This window comes from Propithecus coquereli, unplaced genomic scaffold (genome assembly GCF_000956105.1).
Source record: "Propithecus coquereli isolate 6110/MARCELLA unplaced genomic scaffold, Pcoq_1.0 Scaffold740, whole genome shotgun sequence".
Classification (NCBI taxonomy): Eukaryota; Metazoa; Chordata; class Mammalia; order Primates; family Indriidae; genus Propithecus; species Propithecus coquereli.
In genome coordinates this window covers 116,997-119,877 of record NW_012153508.1, presented here as the reverse complement: position 1 = coordinate 119,877, position 2,881 = coordinate 116,997, and the positions used below count along the sequence as shown (strand labels likewise).

General features: G+C 38.3%; 1 protein-coding gene across 1 annotated transcript in view; it reads right to left on the bottom strand.

Moving 5' to 3' along the window:
• Positions 1–2,881, bottom strand: part of LOC105824477 (taste receptor type 2 member 50-like) — a 40,993-nt gene that overhangs the window by 25,409 nt on the left and 12,703 nt on the right. The window contains 1 exon segment of the mRNA XM_012661925.1: positions 1,474–1,624. Coding sequence (XP_012517379.1) covers positions 1,474–1,624 — 151 coding nt within the window.

Sequence of the window (2,881 nt, the reverse complement as noted above, 5' to 3'; positions counted from 1 at the left end):
CACAAGGGAATCACTTATAATAGTCATGTAATGTATTAATAGCATTCGACCATCTACCCGTCCTTCATAAAGCTGAATCTTATATTGGGGGAGGCCAATATCATCCAGCCATCCTAAAAGAGAGAAACCAGTGTAGTTACCATGCCACAAAAAACCTGTTCTTACGATTTAAAAGAAGATACAGCTATCTATAGTATTATTTTTTTAAAAGAATAAAACCTCTTACTAGGAACCCAGTGAGATCTAGCCTCTCATGATTGGTTTCTTCTTCAGATCCCAGGGCTTGCAGTGCCACCTGGAGTTTCTTTTGATGAAGTGGAGCTTGATTCCAAGTTTCTGAAACAATGGACAGAAACACTGACTTTATAATGCTATCTAGATAGGCTGGATGCCACTGACAAAGGATGCAAATTATTCCAAAATAAGGCCAGCATTAAAGACCCACTTCTTCATTAACTTAGAATAGTGACTTGGGCTAGTAAAATGTTGTTGAACTAACAGGCCCCTATAAAGCAAAGACTACCACAGTTAGTTTAGTGTTGTGGTAGGCATTCCCTAGTGACTCATTTTCTTTGTAAGATAGGAACTGTAGCATGCATAATAAGAATTTAACTCTTATTTTGTACAAAATGTTAAATAATTGGGAATAAATGTTAAATAATCGGACATAAAAAGTAGGGCACTTTTTGTTCTTTTTGTAAACTGAAGTTGAATTGGGTATATTCCATTAAGAAGATAGGCTACTGATAAATGCAGAAAATGATTTTGAGAAATACAAGCTTAAGGCTTATTATTATAGCTGCATAATTATTTTTCATTAAAATGCGCAGCAGCTTAAGTGTTTCGTAAAGAATCAAGACCAGGTCCTTCCTTTTAAGTCCATGATACGAAATAAGTGTAACAGAGGGAATGGCCTGAAAAAAATGGCAAAAGGATGTTCTGTCTCTTTAAAACTTCCCCACTCTTTTTGAGAACTGAAGCCTGCATCCCTGCCTCAGGCAGGTGGTCAGGAGTAGCCTGGGGAATCAGCCATCTCAGGCCCTGGTGTCACCCTCCCAGGTGGGCTGTTGGCAGAGGTCACAGGCTTTGTCTTTGGCAGAGATGGGATGATTAGAATAGTTAACCACAATGGCCTAGAACTGAGGGGCTCTTCCTTTAAAAGCTCTGTACTTCTGCTTATGTTCAGGAAATTTGGATTTTGAGACAGATGGTCTATCATTTTTCCTCCTTTGCTGGCAAAATAATAAACTTCTCTTTCCTTCTTCTCAAACCATTTGTTCTCTTTCTTCTGATGGCCTCGAGGACAAGTGCTGAGCTTTAGGTAACATAAGCATGAAGCAGTTGAAAACCCAAACTTTTTCAAGAGTACTCACTGGCTTCACCCACATCCCTTTCTGGAGTATAAAATGATCCTACATTCATATTCTTTTTCCCTCAGTATCCATCTTGTAAACAAAATAGAGAAGCAGTCACTTTCTCTAGATCTCGTTGAGAAGCTTGCAAAAATATTTGGCCAGATGTTATCCAGTGCTTGCCAGAATCCAGGTAGAAGCCCAAGCCCTGTTCCACGAGCCAACTGCACACTTGCTCCTTGGTCCACTTGGCAAATGGCATATCCAAGTCACTATGGGAAAAAAAATAACTGCATGAAAAACATTTCAAAGCCAATCCTTTGGCTTATCATGAGTTCCGAACAACTGTACATTCGATAGATATGGAAATTTCCTGGTGATACACATTTGACCATGAAAACCTTAATTTTTTGTATATATTGGAGGAGGAAGGGGTACCAGAGTTGAAAGTTACCTTCTAAGACCATTGTCTTTATTTCAATGAAAGCACAAAAGATTTAATGTGATATAGCAAGACCACGATCTAGAGAATAAGATCAAGTTGAACAAACGTGAATCATTGTACCAGTTTCAACCAATGTTGTTTGAAGATTGGATTCCCAAACAGGAAACTCAGACTGAAAGAAACTCAAGTCAAATTGGAATTAACTTTAGCAGAATTATGGTTTTTCTACAGATGGTAATTGATAAGAAGAGGGCAATAAGCTATCACTGGGTGTAGGAAAGAATAATCAAAGCAAAATTACTTTTCTATTTTACTGAGACACACAAATAGTATTTCTGTTTGGGAAAAAAATGTGAAATGAACAAAACAATTTTTTTTAAACTAGCACAAGGAAGTCCTCTGTTATGTACAAAGAGAACATATGTCCAATGAGACAAAGAGAGTTTCCTCCTTAATAAAACCTGTATCCAGTGTTTTGTCTGTGTAGGAGGGACTGTGTTTAAAATCTTTCTAGCCCATTATACTTTTAAAGAATTTAGTATCAACATTTTGTGCTTTCTGGTTGCCAACCCCACCCTTTTAAGCTTAGTAAGTCAGGGTAATATCCATAAACAAGCCCTAAACTTTGATAAGAGTGTATAAGTTCTTAGAGTCTTTTTTCTTTTTTAATAGAGAGGGAGTCTTGCTCTGTTGTCAGGGCTGGAGTACAGTGGCATGTTCATAGCTCACTGCAGCCTCAAACTCCTGGCTCAAGTGATCCTCCTACCTCAGTCTCCTGAGTAGCTGGGACTACAGGTATGGACCACCACAACCTAACTTTTCCATTTTTTTGTAGAGATGGAATCTGGCTATGTTACTCAGGCTGGTCTTGAACTCCTGGCCTCAAGTGATGCTCTCACCTTTACCTCCCAAAGTGCTGGGATTACAGTTGTAAGCCCCCATGCCCAACCATTCTTAGAGTCTGAATAGGTAAAACATTACGTAGTCTTGATAAATCTAAGAATTCTGGTAGAATTTATTTCTTTAAGTGCTTTCATAGACTCCATCAATTACTAATGCTTATCGATCAGTTATTGTCTGTCAG